At 44.5% G+C, this 20,016-nt stretch overlaps 1 protein-coding gene across 6 annotated transcripts in view; it reads left to right on the top strand.

The window, feature by feature from the left end:
- The window catches only part of dnah9 (dynein, axonemal, heavy chain 9), a 380,785-nt gene that overhangs the window by 43,466 nt on the left and 317,303 nt on the right, over positions 1-20,016 (top strand). For all 6 annotated transcript variants that reach the window (XR_011354703.1, XR_011354704.1, XM_069929513.1 and 3 more), the window contains exons 15-19: positions 1,038-1,190; positions 4,066-4,191; positions 4,743-4,982; positions 6,923-7,083; positions 15,563-15,719. Coding sequence is in view for 4 of the 6 variants with exons in the window: in XM_069929513.1 (XP_069785614.1) it covers positions 1,038-1,190; positions 4,066-4,191; positions 4,743-4,982; positions 6,923-7,083; positions 15,563-15,719 (837 nt within the window). In the remaining 2 variants the exon portion in view is untranslated. The remainder of the gene's footprint in view (positions 1-1,037; positions 1,191-4,065; positions 4,192-4,742; positions 4,983-6,922; positions 7,084-15,562; positions 15,720-20,016) is intronic.

Genomic DNA, 20,016 nt, shown 5'->3' on the forward strand with positions numbered 1-20,016 from the left:
GAATCCACGTCTATAGAAAACGCTGCGGGTCGGGACCCCTTTTCAAGATGAGAATGGGAAGGGAGCAAAAGGAACATCAACTAACAGCTATTCCCCTTCAAGTTGCACACAATCTTGGCTTGGAAAAATATTGTTTGTCCATAATCATCACTGGTTGAAATCCTGGAGCCTCCTGCCCAGTAATGCTGAGGGGATACATTCACTTTTAGGATTGCATTGATTCAAGAAAGTGGTTCACCACCATCTTCTCAAACCAAATTCTGGTTAGGCAATAAATGTGAGCTTTCCTGCAAATCCTACGTCCTTTATATAAAAAAAATAGTAAATAGCATGTCTATAAACTTAAGCCTCACAGTTTGGCCTCACAGTTTGGCAGGCAGCAACCTCCTTTGAAGAAGACCGCAGAGCCCACCTCACTGACAAAAGGCAAAGGAGGAAAAGCCCAACACCCAACCCCAACCAACCAATTTTCCCCTGTAGCCGCTGCAACCGTGTCTGCCTGTCCCGCATCGGACTTGTCAGCCACAAACGAGCCTGCAGCTGACGTGGACTTTTACCCCCTCCATAAATCTTCGTCCGCGAAGCCAAGCCAAAGAAACTTAAGCTGAATGAGGCGCAACTGTGTTGAGATTTTTGTTGTTTCTTGCATTATCCCGAACATGATCAATAACATGTTGGCAAGAAACAGCTTTTAGTTTATGTGCCTTTCACAAGACTAAAAATCGTTAAGAATTTGTCCTCATTTTGTATAGTAATAGGCATGTATTGTGCTCTTCTCCGATTGAATTGCTTATCAATGGAACTGAATGTTGGAGCCAGGGTATCATAATTAATTACGCATTTAGCACATATGACTCAGGATAATTTTTGAGATTTGTTATCTTTCTCCATAAATATGCAGTGGCTGTAGAAATTTTTTTTTAAATCGACATGGAAAGCTGAAATGATGTGTCAAGTTAGGATTAGTTTCAGGATATTTGCGGAAGAAAGGTGAACCATGTTTTGAATTGTATCTCTGCAAACATTTCAAATTATAGGTTCAACGTCATTTGTCTAAACTGTTTGACAACGTGGCCAGCATGAAGTTCCAGACGGGGGATGATAATAAACCAACTAAAATAGCCTTGGGGATGTACAGCAAGGAGGATGAATATGTGAACTTCAGAGAACCATGTGACTGCAATGGACAGGTAGGGAAAAACACATCTTCTGTGCCTGTTGAATGTTTTTATGGATAGGAATGATCCAATCTAGTGTTCCAGAGAATTAAAAAGCGGGTGTGGAGCTAGAAACTTTTGTGATTCATTTTTGTGTCCCTTATTAGATTATTCTTCTTTTCTGCTCTACCTTTCATCATTTTCTCTGTCCCTGGAGATTTGCGTTGTCATGGAGCACAGAAACAGGCCTCATTGTCCATTATGCACCCATCCACGTTCACCCCATTTTTCAGCACTTGGTCCATTTCCTTCTGTACCTTAGTGATTCAAGTGCTTTTCCCAGATGCTTCCTAATTGTTGGAAACTTCACAAGCCTCCATTTTATTTTTCAGAATATTGGTGCCAGATTCCAACCACCCTCTGGTAGGTGGGAGGGAGGGAGGGGGAATCGTCCTCAGATACCCTCAAAACCTCTTATCTCACTCTGTAAACCGAGACCCTCTAGTTTTGGACGCCTTTGCTTTGGGGAAAAGTTTCCTGTTATGAACCCTATCTGTGCCCCTCATAATTTTTAGTCCTCTATCTGTTCCCTCTCAGCCCTCTCCATTTGAAGGAGAATAAGTGAAGCTTCTGCTATCTCTCATCTTTACTGAAAGTTCCATTCCAGGCGACATCCTGATGAATCTCCTCTCAATATTTTCCAGCGTAATTAGTGTCGTGGTGTGATCCTCCGTTTTGAAGCGTTCTCATTCCATGGATCTTTTACTTTTGACAAGCTCTTTTATTGGAACATAAGAAATTAGAAGCAAGAGAGACCTTTTGGGCCCATTGATTCATTCCCCCATCTCTTGATTCCTCTAATGCCTTTTCACCTCCGTTCTGAATGAAGTCAGTGAATGAGTCTCCACTGTAGATAATTTTAAAGATCCATCCTCCTTTGAGAGAAAAAAAAATGCTTACTTCAGTCCTGTGTTTTTTTTTAATTTGCTTTGAAATTTCTCCTTCAATCTGTACTTCAGTCCAACTCCGATTATCCAAAATCAGATTATCCAAAAAATTTCAAAGCGGAAATGATGCCATCATACCTCCGGGAAAAAAAAAAAATGTGTAAATGAGGATCAGAAAGCAATCAGAAATCCAAATGTTTTTTTTTTGGGAGATGAAGTGACGTCACAGGTTGGAACAAAAATTGTAAATTTTGGGAAAAAACCTTTTGCGTAGAATTTTGAGTATTTGCTGTTGGATTTACCTTACTTTGTTCAGATTTTTTTTTGGTGAGAATGAAACATTATTTCATGCTTAAAAAGCCTTCCCTTGTTTAAACACTGACAAGTGATTTGCTGTTGCTACTGGGTTCTTTTTTAAACAAAAATGACCAGTTATCCAAAAAAATCATTTATCCGAAATAGACCCACTCCCAAACATTTCGGATAATCGGAGTTGTACTGTACATCATCTAGATTTTTTAACTAATACTATTCTAATTATTATTTGATACTCATTCTATAACTTGTAGTGTCAACATTGTCACTTTTATGTTGTGTTTTTTAAGATGGGCAAATTTGTTGTATATATTGATTTGTCTTGAATACATCTTTACTGCCACAGCACAGTAACAGGTCCTTTGGCCCATCTAGACCATCGCAAAGCATTATCCACCTTGTTCCATTGATCTGCAGCCAGATCATAGCCCTCCATATCTCTTCCACCCACGTACCCATAATCATCACTGGTTGAAATCCTGGAGCCTCCTGCCCAGTAATGCTGAGGGGATACATTCACTTTTAGGATTGCATTGATTCAAGAAAGTGGTTCACCAATTCTGGTTAGGCAGAATTGCTTTTAAATATTGTAATTTAACCCATATCCACTTTGACTGGCAGCTTGTTCCACATTCTCAAGCCCACTGTGATGAATTTCCCTGAAAGTTCCCCTTAAACATTTTAATGCAATTAAAATTTAATGCAATCTTCCAATTTCAGATTCAATTAAGTTGCTCACAATCATTGTGCGAAGTCCATCACTTCATGACCATATTCTGCTGAAGAACCCCTAATTGCCCGATTATTAATGAACTCTCCTCATTGCACAACAGGGGATCTAAAATGGCACCGTGGTGGTGGGGAGAGTGGGAAATGATATCATGAACTGGTGCAGGGTAATCCAAGAAAGAACCGTTGCAAGGATCCAGCAGTTCATGCCTGGGAGCATCAAACATTGTTGACCTTCTGAACCTGAAATAGATGTGTTCTGTGAAGGGTGCAGGCCATGTGTGCCTGAACAAAATCAAGTTGTCAAGGTGTGCTTTCAACATGTTAGTGCATCAGATAGGTGGAGGACTGAAAGGAAAATGGCAGACTTTGAGAAACTCTTGACTTCTCCTTGGAGCACTTTTTAATTAAAAAGTGTGTTTATGTGGCATATGTTAACTTTAGACATTTTATTTTAGCCTGAATCACCATACTCTTTCAACATTACTAAAACTGTGCTTGATGCTCGTACATGCTTGGGAGTTGCTGTAATCAATTTGTGTTATGTTTTGTTTAAGTTGGTGTGGTAAAGGCTTTCATCCTTTATCAACAATCCAGTTTTCCAGTTTCACTTGTAAGTTATTGGCTGCCTCGGACTTCTCATCCATTCTGGTGCGTGCCTCTTGTGTGTAGTTATGCAGTTTGTGCAAGAGGAGACATAGATTATTCCCAATGACGGGGAAGCTAATATGATTTGTTTGCTTCCATGGTTGAAATAACTACATTGGTGAAACTGTGAAGTTCTAGGGAATTATTCACTACATTTGTCATAATTTTCACCAGACATTTCTCTTAAGTTTCAAATTTGCCAAAGGCCATTTACTTGCTGGTCTTGTTTGCCTCATAATGATGAAGACTTGATTTACCTTCCATCCTAGGTTGAAGCTTGGTTGAATCGTGTGCTAGACACCATGAGGGATACAGTGAGGTATGAAATGACAGAAGGTGTTGTGGCCTATGAAGAGAAGCCGAGAGATCAGTGGCTTTTTGATTATCCAGCTCAGGTAACAACAAAACAAAAACCTTTATGACTGGCCCTTGCTTGTATTTTAATCACTTGAAATGTTACCAGTCAGCCAGCAATAGTTCTCTGGCACTAATAAGCAGGCATAGATTTCATCCTGATTCCCCCGAAACAAGAAAATAATTTGGAGCTGACGAGCAGACCAATTAATTAACATTTAATGGCATTAGATTGACAATAAATCAGACTTATTGTCAATTAATGAATTGGATAAAATTTACATTGTTAATTTTAATCTGACCACTCTATTCTGCAAGACGATCATTGGTTCCTGTTTAAAGTTGCACACTGTGTTGTTCTTTGATAGGTTCGTGATCTGAAATGTTAATTCTATTTTTCTGTCCATCCATCCAATCTGGCCTGCTGAGTGTTTCCACCATTTTCTGTTATTGCTTCGGATTTCCAACATCTGGATTTTTCTCCATTTTAATAATTATACCACTTGATGCATTTATTTTCAGAAAGCAAAATAATTAGCATATTAATATTGCTGGACTTTGCTGACCCGGTTTTTTTTTTTGTTTGAAACAGGTTGTACTTACTTGCACTCAGATTTGGTGGACTACAGAGGTTGGGATTTCCTTTGCCAGATTGGAAGAAGGGTATGAAAATGCTATGAAGGACTATTACAAAAAACAAGTTAACCAGTTAAATACACTAATTACCATGCTAATTGGCCAGCTCTCGAAGGGGGATCGGCAGAAGATCATGACCATCTGCACCATTGATGTCCATGCACGTGATGTTGTTGCAAAGATAATTACTCAGAAGGTTAGTGAAAGCAAGTATGATGTGATATTGACCCACCAATCAAATTTCATTACTTGTTTTACTTGTGATTCACTTCAAATTTCATACCACATTTTGTTGTAGCTTCTCTCCACACCTTGGCTGCCTATCATTTTCCAATAATTTTGCAACTTAAAGGGCACTTATTTATCATTTAACTATATCAGTTGATCATCGTTGTATGCCTTTTGGGTGGCACGAATAGTGTAGCGTTTAGTTCGAATCCGGCACTTTCAGGAGGCATGTACGTTCTCCGTGTGTGGATTTTCTCCAGGAGCTCTGGTTTCCTCCCACCCTCCAAACTTAATTAGTGTATCTGAAAGGCACAGGCTTGTGGGCCAGGAAGGCCTGTATGTCTAAAAAATTTTTTTTTAATTATGATTTTCATTTCCAGTGACTGCTATAGAAACAAAAAAAAACGTTTTACATAATAGGTGGTAAATTTGCCATTCCTTTTTAATGTTCTTGACCAGTATTCAAGATTGAATTTATTGTCTTTGTAATAGAACAGTGTCATATTACATGAAATTGCTTTTGCCTGCTGTAAGGCAGACAGATTCACCATCGGCAAAAATTGCCTGAAGTGCCTCTTCCAGTCGTGCTTGCTGGAAGGCAGACAGATTCACCATCGGCAAAAATTGCCTGAAGTGCCTCTTCCAGTCGTGCCTGCTGGAAGGCAGACAGATTCACCATCGGCAAAATTTGCCTGAAGTGCCTCTTCCAGTCGGAGAAAGAGAAGCAAAGGAGAGTCCCTCCCAGAGTCACCGAGTGATATCAACATCATTTCCAATGATCTCAGAAGAGAAAATTGTAGCATAAATTGTCAAAAACCTCATTCAGAGATTCCTAGCATAAATAAATCATTTGTAGTTTCTTGCATCTTATGATCTCACGATCCTTGCGGTTTGCAGCTTATATTAATGGTTTGGACTTGAGAATCAAAAGTACAACTTGGAGGGGAGTGGAAAAACTAAACCTCAGGAAGAAGGCAGCAAATATTTGGGGGACATGTGCAAAGACCCTGATGGGCAAATAAACCTTCAGTAAGGATGAGGGAATGCAGAAATGATCATGACAGGCTGTGGTTGAAGTGAATGATATTGATACCTACTGGGGGAGATTGGACAAGCAGGGAGGCAGGGAACGGTTATGCAATAGGTATGGACGAGGTAAGATGGGATGAGACTAGAACAGTGCGTGAAGTGTAGTGTTTGGGCTGCATGACTCGTTTGTGCCTTTTGTCCTGTACAGTTGGTACGAACTACCTAATTCAGTGGTTCTCAACCTTTTTTCTTTCCGCTCACATCCCACTTTAAGTAATCCCTATGTCATCGGTGCTCTGTGAGTAGTAAGGGGCTGCTTAAGGTGGTAGGTGAGTGGGAAGGGAAGGTTGAGAATCGCTGCTTTTGACCCAATTGTTACTGAACGATTTTGCTTGAGAAAAATTGTCATTGGCCCATTTCCTTTGGAGTTCTGAAACCCTGCACATAACGAGTCAATGAGGGACGATTGAAACAGTGGTTTTCAAACTTTTTCTTTCCACCCACATACCTCCTTAAGCAATCTCTCAGTAATCCCAGAGCACCTCTGGCATAGGGATTACTTAAAGTGGTATGTGAGTGGACAGGAAAAGATTGAGAACGTCTGACCTAATTGGATGCATCGCCATTTCAGAAGGCATGAAATGGACTGTTCCAGCGGCTCTTGGGTCTTGATGCACGTGATTATTCCTGACATTAAGGTGGGAGATGCCACAATGTGCTGAGGAAACGCGATTGCTGACAGCTGATTGATTTTAGCACAGGAAATTTATTTTCAATGTTTGCAAGGCTAGTAGTGCGCGTAGTTACTTTAATATCTGGATATTTCTTGTAGTTCAGCACGTTTTCTGGTTAATTAACCACGTATGCTTTCTTTCGCAGGTTGAAAACTCTCAAGCTTTTGTCTGGCTCTCTCAGCTTCGACATTGCTGGGATGATGAAAAGAAACACTGCTTTGCCAACATTTGTGATGCCCAATTTTTGTATTCATATGAATATTTGGGCAACACACCTCGACTGGTAATCACGCCTTTGACAGACAGGTATGTGAAAAGGCTTATAGATTTAATGATGTTTCCTTGATTTATTAATACCTTATTAAATATGACACCCAAGGCTTGTCTCCATATTATTGCCAGGAATAGTTCATAGAATGAAGAATAGGTGTTCAGAATCTTTTTTTGAAATTGTTGGGACCTTCGGAGAGACGCACAGGGACCTAATGCATCCATAGTTATCCTAAGGATCGTTGCCATTTGTCCTTCATCTCCAACAAATTGATCTTCCCCATGCTGATCAACCAGCCCAATTCTTGATTTGCAATGCTACCTGACTCCCCACCTGCCAATTCCTGAATGCTTTTTTGCCAAGATCAGTCTGAGAAAGACTTGGATAATGGTGTGGCTTGAACTTTCCAGAGACTGGGGACTTGCAGCAAGATTTTGAAAATTGACCGTCTGTAGAGCTCGTCGAAAGAATCAAAGACTTGTTGATCCAAATCAAGGCTTTTATTAGCAAAAGACAGGAGCTCTTCACAGGTGGCCGACCAGTCCGGAATGATCTGACCTGGCTAGGGACACAACCCTTTAAGGCCCAAACAGTAGGCGTGGCTAAGCTCTCAGCCAATCGCTGTAAGCACAGTCTAGATACTGTAACTATATACATTGGTGATAGATCTGTACTATCACATTCACCCCTTCTTGGAGAACTGACCCTGGAAAAAAAAACTAGGGAGAGAATGAAAGAAGGGGTAGGTTAAGGACTGTAGCGGACAGGGGGTCTGACCATCCGGCGTGACCGCCGTGGTGCCGGGATTGGGGTCGCTAGAGTGGTGTCGCCAGCGGGCTCGTTGGGTGCGACCGCTCCTTTGCTCAATTCCCCAGTCGTGTTGTCGGCAGGGTGGCCTGGGTCGTTGGGGTGCTGTTGGTCCTTCTGTTGCAGCACGGGGACTGGGGAATAAAGAGTTGGGGAAGGTTGGGTTGGGGGGTTTGCTGGGTCTACCGCGTCCTGAGCTAGGTCCCGCACCGAAACAGTGTCCTCCCGCCCATCTGGGAACTCAACGTAGGTGTAATGCGGGTTCGCGTGGAGTAGAGTCACTCGGTTGACCAAGGGGTCGTTCTTTGAGTGCCGGACATGGCGTTGCAAAAGGACGGGGCCAGGGATGGTGAGCCATGCCGGTACAGTGGTTCCTGATTCGCATTTCCCTGGGAAAAGGAACATCCTTTCGTGGGGGGTGGCATTTGTTGCGGTACATAGGAGGGAGCGGATGGAGTGTAAAGCACTAGTGAGAACCTCCTGCCAGTGAGAGGTGGGGAGACCTTTAGACTGGAGAGACAGTGTAACTGCTCTCCATATGGTTGCATTCTCCCTCTCGACCTGGCCGTTACCACGTAGGTTATAGCTGGTGGTCCTGCTTGAAGCGATACCACACTCAGAAGGTACTGTTGCAGCTCTGCGCTCATGAATGAGGACCCCCTATCACTGTGGATGGAATTGGGGTACCCGAAAATAGCGAAAATACTGTGAAGGGCCTGTATCACTGAGGTGGCAGTGGTGTCTGGGCAGGGCACAGCGAACGGGAAGCGGGAGTACTCGTCGATGGCCGTAAGGATGTAGCTATTACGGTTGGTCGACGGTAGGGGCCCCTTAAAGTCTACGCTAAGGCGCTTGAAGGGGCGGGTGGCTTTGATAACGTGGGAGTTATCCGGACAGAAGAAGTGGGGCTTGCATTCAGCGGACACCGAACAGGCTCGAGTCATGGAGCGGATCTCCTCGACTATGTAGGGTAGGTTGCGCGCCTTCACAAAGTGGGCAAACCTAGTGACCCCTGGATGACAGAGCGCCTCATGGAGTTTCTGTAGTCTGTCCATCTGTACGCTGGCACACGTCCCCCTGGAGAGCGCGTCAGGCGGGTCGTTGAGCTTACCAGGCCGGTACAAGATGTCATAGTTAAAGGTGGAGAGTTCGATTCTCCATCTGGCGATTTTGTTTTTTTTTATTTTACCACGCTGGGTGTTGCTGAACATGAAGGAGACCACGCATTGATCAGTCAACAGTGTAAAGCGCCTCCCAGTGAGGTAATGTCTCCAACGACACACCGCTTCAACTATGGCCTGGGCCTCCTTCTCGATCAAGGAGTGTCTACTCTCTGGACCCTGGAAGGTTCTGGAGAAGAAGGCTACAGGCCGACCGGCCTGGTTCAAGGTGGCTGCCAGGGCGAAGTCTGATGCATCGCTCTCGACTTGAAACGGGACAGACTCATCGATCGCGTGCAGCGTCGCAGCGGCGATGTCGGATTTGATTCAATCGAAAGTCGCTCTGGCTTCGGTTGAGAGGGGAAAGGAGGTGGTCTTGATAAGAGGACGTGCCTTGTAGGCGTAGTGTGGAACCCATTGGACATAATATGAGAAAAGGCCCAGGCAGCGTTTGAGTGCTTTCTGGGTATGGGGGTGGGGGGGGGTAAGTCCATTAGGGGACGCATGCGGTCAGGATCTGGCATGACTATCCAGTTCTCCACCACGCAACCTAGAATCGCGAGTCATGTGGTCCGGAAGACACACTTGTCCAAATTGTAAGTCAGGTTCAGCCGACGGGCAGTTTGAAGAAATTTGTCTAGGTTGGTGTCGTGGTCCTGCGTGTCGTGGCCGCGGATGGTGATATTGTCCAGATACGGGAAGGTAGTGGTTAGCCCGTTCTGGTCCACCATCCGTTCCATTTCCCGCTGGAAGACCGCGACACCATTCGTGACCCCGAATGGTACCCTGAGAAATTGATACAGCCGCCCATTCGCTTCGAAGGCCATGAATGGTTGGTCCTTACAGCGGATTGGGAGTTGGTGGTAGGCTGAACGTAGGTCAATGGTGGAGAATATGCGGTTTTGGGCGATCTGGTTCACCACATCCGTGATGCGTGGCAGGGGGTATGCATCCAGGAGCGTGAAGCGGTTAATGGTCTGGCTATAGTCGACCACATCCGTAGCTTTTCCCCGTTCTTGACAACCACCACCTGGGCTCTCCAGGGCCTTGAACTCGGTTCGATGATGCCCTAATCCAGCAATCTACGCACCTCACTCCTAATGAATTGCCTGTTTTCATAACTATATTGCCGACTTTTGGTGGCCACAGGCTTCTAGCCAGGGGTGAGGTTTGCGAAGAGTGCTGGCGGGGCAATCCGGAGTGTGGAAAGGCCTCAGGATTGGCCCCGGGTCACGGGGGCGGGTTGCTCGGGTGCTTCGGGGGTGGGGCGATGGCAGACCGAGAGGGGGGCGTGGGGTCCCCCAAAGTGTAGGGACACAGTTCGGAACTGACACTGAAAGTCTAATCCCAGCAACACTGGGGCGCACAATTGGGGAAGGACGAATAATTTGAAGTGGGTGACCGTTACGCCCTGTACTTCCAGCGTGGCGATGCAATACCCCTTTATCCCGGTCGAGTGCGACCTCGTCGCTAATGAGATCCTCTGGGTAGTGGAGATAATGTCAAGTCCCCAACGGCGGGCCAGATCTGGCCGGATAAAACTGTCAGTTGACCCAGAGTCAAATAAGCAATTGGTGTAGTGTCCATGCACTTTAATCAGTTCCATTGCTTTAGTGAGGGAATGAGAACATTGCTGGTTTAGTGTTATAGAAGCAGCCACTGATCCAGTTGACAGGGGAGTTCCGTGTGATGATGTCGCGGAACGGGATGACGTCATAGACATAGTCAGCGCTGGAGGAGCAGGTTGGAGGACCTCCCGGAAATGCTGTTGTGGCGGCGTCGGCGGATGAAAGGTAAGTAGTGGGGTTTGTAGTTGCTCGCGGTTGGCGGTGGGTAGGTAGTCGGTCGCGGCGGTCGGGCCCCGGCGGTCGTCAGCGATGGATGCTAGGGTGATTACCTGGTTGGCCGCGGCAGGACCCCAGTCGGTTGTGGTGGCCGCATCGGCGGCGGCGTAGGCAGCGGCAGATGGGGAGCGGGCAGCAGCAGTGGAAGCGTCAACCCCGGGGGTGGCGGTGGCAGCCGCAGCTGTTGCCACAGTCGGGACCGAGGCCGGGTCGAGTGTTCCGCACGGAGGCGAGAGGCGGGCCAACACCATGGTTGAGAGGGTGGGCTGCCCCTTCTGGGTTCGGCATTTCCGTGACGTCAGGCGTTGCCGTGCAGGGGAGCCCTCACTCTCATTGGACGAGAGCTCTGGGAAAGAAGAGTTTGAATGGGATAGTGGCGGTTGGGCTTCACATGAGGCACTGTGTTTGCCGGCGGCCATTTTAGACCTACAGACTGCAGCAAAGTGGCCGTTTTTAAGGCACTTCTGGCACCTGGCTTTTCTTGCTGGGCACTGGGACCTGCTGTGCTTGTCCCTCCCGCAGAAATAACATTTTAGGTTCGCAGGGGGCAGTGTCGCAGCAGCCGACAGGCCGTCAGTTTCTCGGGGGGTGGTAGGGTAGAAGGGCACTCTACTCACATGAGAACGTGGGGTCCAGTCCCTAGAGAGCTAATTTGACTTTTAAGGCTGCATCCTCCATTGTGATCGCAATCCGGGCCACGTCCTCTAGTTTTTCTACCCCTTGTTCGAGCAAGCGCAGCCTCACTTCGTTCGATCGGAGCCCGGCCACAAAGGGATCCTGTACAAGGTCGCTAGTGATCTCGGCAGCAGTTTTGTCTACACAGTTACAGTCCTTTCCCAACGCCTTTAATACTTGTAAATATGCCCTGCTGGACTCGCTGGGCTGTTGCTTCCTCGACGTAAGCACGAGCCGGGCATGAACTCTGTTCATTGGTTGATCGTACAGTTCTTTCAGTACCTTTATGGCTGCGGTGTAAGTGGTCTCATCCTGGATGTTCTCGTAGACTCTCAAGGACACCATAGACAGCAATGCTGTTAGACGCTGGTTATCCTCCTCCACCTCAATAAATCTCAGGAAGTTTTCAAAGTTCAGCAGCCAGAAGTTAAAGGCTTTGAAGGCTGTAGCTGACTGTGGGTCGATATCAAGTTTTTCTGGCCGAGTTAAACACTCCATCCCTTTTTAAAAAAAATTCTTTTTGCTAATAAAATTGTAGAGTTCGTCGAAAGAACCAAGGCCCAGACAGTAGACGTGGTTAAGCTCTCAGCCAATCGGTGTAAGCACAGTCTAGATACTGTAACTATATACACTATATACATTGGTGATAGATCTGTACTATCACACTGTCCAACATAAATGAGATCAAAGATTCAAAAAAGAAGGCGCAGGCCACCCTGCCTAAGTGCTCGTCTTCAATTCACCAAGTTGTCATTTCAGAAACTCCAAAATGTATTAGTAACTGAAGTCAATAATTATTTTGCAGTTTTCCTTGAAAGGCAGCAAAGCCACATTTGATGCAAAAACACACAAATGCTGGAGAAACTCAGCAGGTCAAACAGTGCCTTTATGTAGCAAATGTAAGGGTTCATCACCAACGTTTCGGGCTTGAGCCCTTCATCAAGGTGTGAGGGATCATGAGAGATGTCTGAACAAAAGGGGGAAGGTTTTGCTTTCTGTGAACGTAGCCAGCTATGTTTCTTCCAGCATTATTCTTGTTTGAAGATGAGGAAATCTATAAGTGGCATTATACTTAATTTTACTTAAAATTAATTGTACTTAAAATATACTATATCCCTACAGGGATATAGTTACACAACATACCTGAAAAATTTAGATCTATATATGTGCTGCTCTGCTTTATTATTACTGCTCTACTCTTATCTTATTATCAGATATAAATGATTACATTCATTTGTAACTAAATCAAATGATGCTTGATATGTCTTGAAACGCATTTAAGTGAAGAATTTTAAATTGTTTCAAGTTGTGATTTATTCCCTCACTATGTTACATTGCATGGCTTAAAGCTTATCCCATGTGAATACAGATTTGTTTTAATCTTTGAGGTTTTTTTTGCCTCTAGGAAAATATCCACTGGTTTTGTGTGATGATCCGCCACAGCTATTTATGTGAAATGGAAATCAGTGTCTCAAAATTACTTGCTCTTTCTTTCATTTAATGTAAAATCCATGTGGTTTTATTTAATAGATAAGATGGTCTGAGATTTGCAGTCGAAATTACTTTTGGCATGTTGTTGGCTTAGTTACTGGTTAACAGGCCGTACAATGGATACTGCCCCACTTCATGACTTAGGTTATCCAGGTGCACAGCGAACTTTGCCTCAGTGAACTTTACTGAGCAGTGAGTGACTTGCAATGTGAGCACTGCCCCAGTTAGAATGCAAGGGTTAAAAATGTTTTCACGACATCGAAGGGCTGAGTAGAGAAATTGATATGTTGCAGTGGATCAAGATTGTATCATTTGTTAGAAGTTTTTTAATTTTTAATTGGGAATAAGTTCATTTGATTCAGCAGTAATTCAACAGATGAGGTATGCCTCAAGCTCTCATTGACATTAATTCATCCATATTGAGTTATTTTTCTGGGGGGGTGATCAATGGGAGGCAAGAGGTCAGGTTCAGGCCTGATGCTGTTTGGCCTGCTGAGTGTTTTGAACTACATTCACAGCATCTGCAGACTTGCCTGTTTGTCTGCGAATGAATCTTGGTGTTTGGGAAGATCCTGCTGTCCTTGGGTAAGGAACACAAAGCTGGCCTGTGGTGACAGCAAGCTGTCAAGAGAGAAATGGGATACAGTGTATTTAAGTTTGTGGATGACACTAAATTGAGTAGAAAAGCAAATTGCGCAAAGGATACGGACAGTCTGCAAAGAGCTATAAATAGGAGTGGGCAAGGGACTGGCAGATGGATAGAATAGTGGTACTTATGAGGAAGGAAAAATGAAATATCAGAATATTATTTAAATGGCAAGCGATTGTAGCATGCTGCCATGCAGAAGGACATGGGAGTGCTTTTGCATGGATTGCGAAAGGTTGGTCTGCAGGTGTATTTGAAGGCAAATGGAATATTGGCCTTCATTGCTAGAAGGATGGCATTTAAGACCAGGGAAGTTATGCTGCAATAGTAGAATGTAATGGTGAAGCCACATCTGCAGTTCTGATCTCTTTAACTGAGGAAGGATATATTGGCTTTGGAAATGGTGCAGAGGAGGTTCACCAGGTTGTTTCCAGAAAAGAATGGGTTGGCCTATGAGATGCGATTAAGTTGTCTGGGACTATATTCACAGGAATTTAGAAGGAGAGGGGATCTTGTAGAAATATATAAAATTGTGAAATGCATAGATAAGATAGATGTAGGTAAGCTGTTCCCTTTGGTAGGCGAGACCAGAACTAGGGGACATAGCCTCAAAATTTTGTGTAGTAGATTTAGGATTGGGATGAGAGGAACTGCTTTTAAATAAGGCAAGATTGGATACATTTTGAGATAGTAGTGGATGAGGCAGATGGTTGTAGATGAGCCTTTCCTGAGATCAGCCTTGATCACATTGAATGGCAGAGTAGGCTTAATGACTGGATGGCCGACTCCTGCTCCTATTTCTTACATTGGTGATCTTTGAGAGAGGCATCCGGCAAAAACAAATAGAAACGTTTTGGTCTAAATGTGCAAGAGTTCAGTTCAGCCACAGCTGGAGCACTCCAAACATTTCTGATTTTATTACTTGGGATGGATATATTTGCTTTGGGGGTAGCTCAAAGGTGGTTTACTTGATTGATTTTTAAAAGCAAAAGGATTATCTGATGAAGAAGGGTTTAACAGATTCTCTGCACTTGAAATGTGTGATATTTGAGAGGCTTGACAGGCTAAAAGTCTAAAAGTAATGTGATGAGTGGAAATCTCAAAAGGAAAAGGGTTGTGAATGTTAGGAATTTTCCACTCCACAGAACTGCGAAGGCTGACTTTTCAAGAATGCTTAATGCTCAAAGAGACAGAATTTTAGATTTTAGTATTCAATTTTAGGGCAACACTGTTAGCGTAGCAGTTAGCGCAATGCCTTTACAGCGCCAGCGATGGGGTCCAGGGTTCGAATCCCACGTTGTCTGGAAGGAGTTTTTGCGTTCTCCCCGTGCCTGCGTGGATTTTCCCCGGGGCTCCAGTTTCCTCCCACCCTTCAAAACTACACGGGTTAACTGGGTGTAAATTGGGGCAGCACAGACTCGTTAACTGGGTGTAAATTGGGGCAGCACAGATTCGTTAACTGGGTGTAAATTGGGTGGCATGTACTTTGTGGGCTGAAATGGACAGTCACCATGCTGTGTATTTAAATTTAAAATGCATGAGAATTGAGGGTAATGAGGAAACGGAGCTGAAGCCAAGGTCTGATTGGACGCGATCTTACTGATTGGCAGAGCAGGCTCGTAATTGCTGAATGACCTGCTCCTGTTTTTTGTATTCATGGCAAGCAACTCCCAAAAAGATTCTGAATATTTTCTCTTCCACATTAACTTGCCTTTAAGAACATTCTGATTGTTCATTATACATGGTGTAACTTGGTCCAACACCAATTTCGACATGTCAACCATGCTGAATCCTGTGCTCACGATCTGGCTACATCGAGATAGCAATTGAAGAAGATGTCTTGTGATCAGTGGCATAATTTTCATTCTCAAAAGTTTATTCATGTTTTCAGATGTTACATCACGTTGACTCAATCGTTGCATCTGACAATGAGTGGGGCTCCTGCTGGCCCTGCAGGAACAGGGAAGACTGAGACCACAAAAGATTTAGGCCGAGCACTCGGCATTATGGTCTATGTGTTCAACTGTTCTGAGCAGATGGATTACAAGGTATGGACACCAAACATTCACACACTTCTTGATTATTCATCTGAACTATTACAGCCTTTAGTGATATTTTCTTTGTTGCAGACTGTAACTGTTGCTTAAATTTTATTAAAATACCCTGTGTTAACTTTAGACACTGAGCGTCAGTTCACCAGATTAAGCAGGTTGCACAACTTTGAGCGGCTCTTGACATTGGTTTTGAACCTGCTTCTCTCAGCATTGAAACTTGCTGATGGATGCAGCAGTTACGGTTTGTAGAAAATTTAAAAAATCTGTTCCAATCGAACTATGTGCCATTCTTGCACTCCATAAAACAAATATTGTAGTCATTGATGAGTACATCATATCAAGGAGATAAGCCTGTAAATTCATTTCACATTCAAATGCTGAAACTCCTTTGAAGGTGAGACGTGCTCAGGGTTTACAAAGTTAAAATAGGAAGCAACAGAATTATGAAGTTACTGTACTTTCAAAACCAGGTTACTTCGCTCCACACTATATCAGGTTGGTAAAATCCACATTAAGCAGACATTCTTAACAAACAAAATTTTGCAGAGACGATACCTTCCTTACAAACAATTTAATGTTGTTTAAATCTCACAAGGAAGTGAATTAGTGTTGTACAGGTTGAAGAGTTTCTACTACCAGTCACCCCATGCCTAAAACTCGTCCATTTTTTATCGTGCATCTCCTGGAATTGTGAAATTCTGATTACTTTCATGTTTCACGTGCAGCAGATCTTTTTTGAGTAGCACCAAATGAGGCAAGGAGCAGCTCCCGATGACTAGCCAAGGCCTGAAACACGAGTTACCCTTCATTTCCTATGATATAGTGTGATCTGCTGAGTTTCACCAGCATGTTCCTGTTGTCACAGCCTGTGTTGAGAGCGGTGTTGGTCACCGCTGAGGTAACGCGCGGGTTAGTTAAGCAGCTGCATTCGTGGGTTGGATCTCGGACGCGTGGGGGTGAAAGCCTGAAGATCACCCGTGTGGTGGGTGAGCCACTTAAAAGGTCAGAGGGGTTTGGTTCGGTGGTGGTGGGGGGGAGATGGAGTTGGGTCAGAAGGGAATAAAGAGAGCCAACTCCATTTTGTGGTGAAAAATAACGAGTGAGTGTATAATTGTGTGTGAACTGGGTAAATGCACAGCACCAAAGGTTAAAGTGGATAGTAATGAGGATGAAACCCTGACAGGAGCAGCCGAAGAGATCAAGTCCCCCTATTTTTTTATTAATAATGCACCAGCGTGGTTCACGATCTTCGAGACCGCCCTCGGTGTGACATCAGAAGGTAAAATTTTGTTTACTTGTTGTTCATCTTGTGAAGTAGAGGGATGTTTTCATTGATCCGGATGGTGATCTCCCATACGACATCCTTAAGGCTGCGATCTTGTGGCGTACCTCAGCCTTCTGGGGAGGCTCACATTGCTGAGTACCAACCGACGGCAGCACTGTCACAGATGCTGAAGAGATGGCGTAGGCTAGCTAGGAGACTACTTTTGGAAGTGGAGGTGCCTCCAATGTTTACCTCATCGCGTTTAAGGACATTTGGTGAGTGTCTTTCAGACCATGCCACGACCTCTGCAAACTGAGCCGGAACAACTGCCTACTGCACCTTGTGAAGCACCAGCACCTTATCAATTGAAGGTAACTGAGTTTGAGCAGCAAATGGCAGCACTGACTACGAATATCCAGGCTTTGGGCATGCAATGGAATGCCTTCCTTCGACCTGGTTGGATCAAGGACATGGTAGAGGCAATGGGCAGCGTATTTGTTGGCAAAACCAGAAATTTGGTTCTTCCGCCTGGTCCTTGTGACTTCTAACAATGGTAGGCGGGAAACAGCCAGGCCCAGCACAGAAGCAACTGCTGCCAGGGGCACATCGGCCACCGTCTGTTCCTCAAAGACTGTTTCTTGGGCTTGTTCAATTTCTTGTCGATTCCAGTGCAGAAATTTCTATGGCCCTCCAACCCCTGAGGAACGCAGACACCCTAATATGTCATGTTCTTTCAGCCATGAGTGATTCTCATATTCAAACATATAACTAGAGGTTAGTCATGTTAGATTTCAGTCTCAACAAAACTTTTTGATGGTTTTCAATGGTTGCAAATGTGGCAAATTCCATTTTGGGAGCGGATTTTCTGTCACATTTTTCATTGCTGGTGGATTTGAAAAATTGCTGTGTTGTGACCGGCAGCACTTCTATGCAAGTGAACTGCATTTATCGTCCCTCCAATGCCATCACCTGCCTGACGAGTCTTCAGCCTTGCTTGTACCCTTTCCAAGCCTTGCTTGAGTGCTTCCCTTGCCTAGTGACCCCATTGTATTACCTTGCAGACATTAAACATGCAGTAGCCCACCACGTAGAGACTCGGGTCCTCCGGTTGCAGCGCAGTCTTGTCGATTGCCCCCGAACCATCTTAAAATCACAGAAGTGAAATTTGACCACATGCGAGAACTGGACAGAGTCCGCAAATCTGACAGCAGCTGGACGTCACTGTTGAATGTAGTTACAAAAAAAATATGCTGGATTTTGCTGGCCTTGTGGTGATTATCATACCCTGAACTGTTCCACCGTGCCTGAGCGATACAACATTCCTAATTTATAAGACTTCTCAGCAAACCTCTGCGGCATTCAGTCTATGGAATACAGCTCGGAAATTCCAGTGGTTTATGGACCACGTACTCTTCAGTTTCGATTTTATATTTGTTTTCATCGACGATATTTGCTCCTACGGCGTGTGGCACTTGACCTGAGCATATTCAGACCTCTATTGTATGCCTCTGTTAAAATTGAACCATGTTTGTGGTCTTGTAAATTAAAATAAAACCACTACCATCCATGATACTTCTACTAAAATTACTATCTCCTGTACAGCAATAACTTTTGGATTGGGTTGACTAGTATTGTATCCCATTTCCTACTGTAATACATATACACGAGTAAAAGTTGAATTTTCTAGATAATTTTTTAATGTTAAATTCATGGGATCGATTATTACATGGATATGATTACATGGACATGGATTTGAGAGGCTCCAATTCACACTAGAATAGAAGATGGGAGCAGGAGTAGGTCATTCGACCCTTCGATCCTGCTCCGCCATTCAGCGAGATCATGGCTGATCTTAAAGTTCAGGACCCCGTCCCCGCCTTCTCTCCGTAACCTTTAATACCCTTATACTGAAGAAATATATCTAATTCCCTCTTAAATATATTTAATGAACCTGCCTCTACTGCCCTCCGTGGCAATGAATTCCACAGATTCACCACCCTCTGGGTAAAGAAATTCCTCCTAATCTTGGTCCTAAATGGTTTGCCTATTATCCTCAAACCGTGGCCCCGGGTTCTGGATTTTCCCACCATCGGAAACATAATACAAAATACCATCTCAGGAGCAGGTCCAAATGATGTTGAAGAGAATAAAGAACAAAAACATAATGAATTAAAGTAATGATCTGATGTCTGTGCATCAAAACAGATGTCCTACCAAGTAGCAAAAATCGTAAGTGTAAAACACAAAAGTCTGCAGAGACTGTTCTTGAGGTAAAAACAAAAAGGCTTGGGGTGAGGTGGGAAGAAAGGGAGATGGAGGTTGAGTTGGGAGAAGTGTGAGGCAAGAGGGAAAGGTAAGGAGTGGTTTGGGGGGGGGCGGGGGAAGGCGGGGGTGGAGGTGGGGGTTGGCGAACCTGTGGGATCCAGCAGCGGCGTCAGCTTTGCAGGTGCTGAGGTTGGTATGTGAACTGGTGAGAGAATTGGTGTGGGTGGCGTGTGGTTGAACCACTGTGTAACACGACTGATTGCACTCGGAGACTAGGAGTTTGAACACGCTCTTAATAGCTTACAATCAGTGGCTTGTAGACACAGTAGTCCTCAGGTGAATCTAAGGTAAGGTGGGAAAACCAGGGTTTATATTGGGGTAGGTGAGGGTGGAGCCAGTCATCAGAATAATACATAGACAGTGAATTCCTGTTCACTGCAGGCTTTAAGTATATATTGGTCTGTTCGGGCATACCCATTAGCCGACTATGCCTGTGGCTTCTCCCACGAGCTCCAGAATGTTCCGCAGCCCCCCTTCCCAGTCGAGTAGCATGGGTGTGCTTTTATTCTAAAGTTGATAAAAGCCTATCAATTTGTTCAACTTCAATCTTTTGAAGTTATTGATGGTGAGGGTTGGGGCAGTGATAACTGTCTGCGTTGTCGGAGGCATTGGGAGCTCTGGCCTGCGGATGGCCAGGGCCGAGGCGAGAATTCGCGACCAAGGCGACGGGAGCTCTGGTGTGCGGGAGGCCAGGGCTGACTT

This window comes from Narcine bancroftii, chromosome 3 (assembly GCF_036971445.1).
Source record: "Narcine bancroftii isolate sNarBan1 chromosome 3, sNarBan1.hap1, whole genome shotgun sequence".
NCBI lineage: Eukaryota > Metazoa > Chordata > Chondrichthyes > Torpediniformes > Narcinidae > Narcine > Narcine bancroftii.